The sequence below is a fragment of the Sinocyclocheilus rhinocerous genome, unplaced genomic scaffold, assembly GCF_001515625.1.
Source record: "Sinocyclocheilus rhinocerous isolate Xijiao unplaced genomic scaffold, SAMN03320098_v1.1 scaffold1050, whole genome shotgun sequence".
Lineage (NCBI taxonomy): Eukaryota > Metazoa > Chordata > Actinopteri > Cypriniformes > Cyprinidae > Sinocyclocheilus > Sinocyclocheilus rhinocerous.
Window position 1 is genome coordinate 7,183 of NW_015651629.1, and position 856 is coordinate 8,038.

General features: G+C 41.8%; 1 protein-coding gene across 1 annotated transcript in view; it reads right to left on the reverse strand.

Annotated features, from left to right (window-relative positions):
- Window positions 1-768, reverse strand: part of LOC107713226 (integral membrane protein GPR137B-like) — a gene marked incomplete at its 3' end in the record, with an annotated part of 7,697 nt that extends 6,929 nt beyond the window's left edge. Inside the window, exon 1 of the mRNA XM_016518676.1 lies at window positions 406-768. Coding sequence (XP_016374162.1) covers window positions 406-768 — 363 coding nt within the window. The remainder of the gene's footprint in view (window positions 1-405) is intronic.
- Window positions 769-856: the final 88 nt, after the last annotated feature.

An 856-nucleotide genomic window follows, 5' to 3' on the forward strand; every position in this document is an offset into this window, starting at 1 on the left:
TAATTAATTTTTCATTTCAATCATTTTTTATTTTATTGAATATAGATTTTTACTTTTGGGAATTCCAATTTTACTTTTTTTTTTTTATTACTAGCTTTTCATCAACCTTTTGGGCAAAATAAAGTATGATATAATTCAGTATTTATCCTATTGCATATTGTGCAACTGTACTTGATTTAGAGTTAAAGGGACACATTTGTAGCTTTAGGTGCTTGAATGATTTCCTTTAAATTATATTATTATATATTATATTATTATCCCAACCATTAATTATATATATTGGGAATCATAATATTTACATTTTACATTTTCACAATGTAAGCATTTTAGTATTTAATTTATTTTGAAATTATTTAAATTTTGCATTTTGATTTATTTAATCCATTCGATTGCCGTCCAGCTCACCTGAGCGCAGTAGAGGTTCATGAGGCTGAGCGTGAAGAACTGCAGGCAGACGGGGAAGCAGTAGAGCAGCCAGAAGGAGAAGGGTCCGAGAGCGTTGGCCGTCACGCAGTCTCTGAAGTAGAAGGAGAAGAGCAGCGCGCGCAGAGCCGCCCACAGCAGACACAGGAACAGGAACGCCGTCTGGAAGCTGAAGCGCTTGTGTCTGTAGCGCAGCACCAGCCACAGCTGAGCGTAGATGAAGGAGAACAGCAGCGAGTAGAAGACGGTGTAGGCCAGAGTAAGGCCCAGCTTGACGAAGGGAGGGATGGAGGGGCTGAGCGTCGGAGGAGAGAGAGAGAGAGGCGTTCGCTCCGGACGACCCATGTCTGCGTCTGTCATTACCTTCCCATCCAGCCTCAGATGCACCGTCTGCAGTCGAGAGAGAGAGAGAGAGAGAGAGACAGAGAGAGAG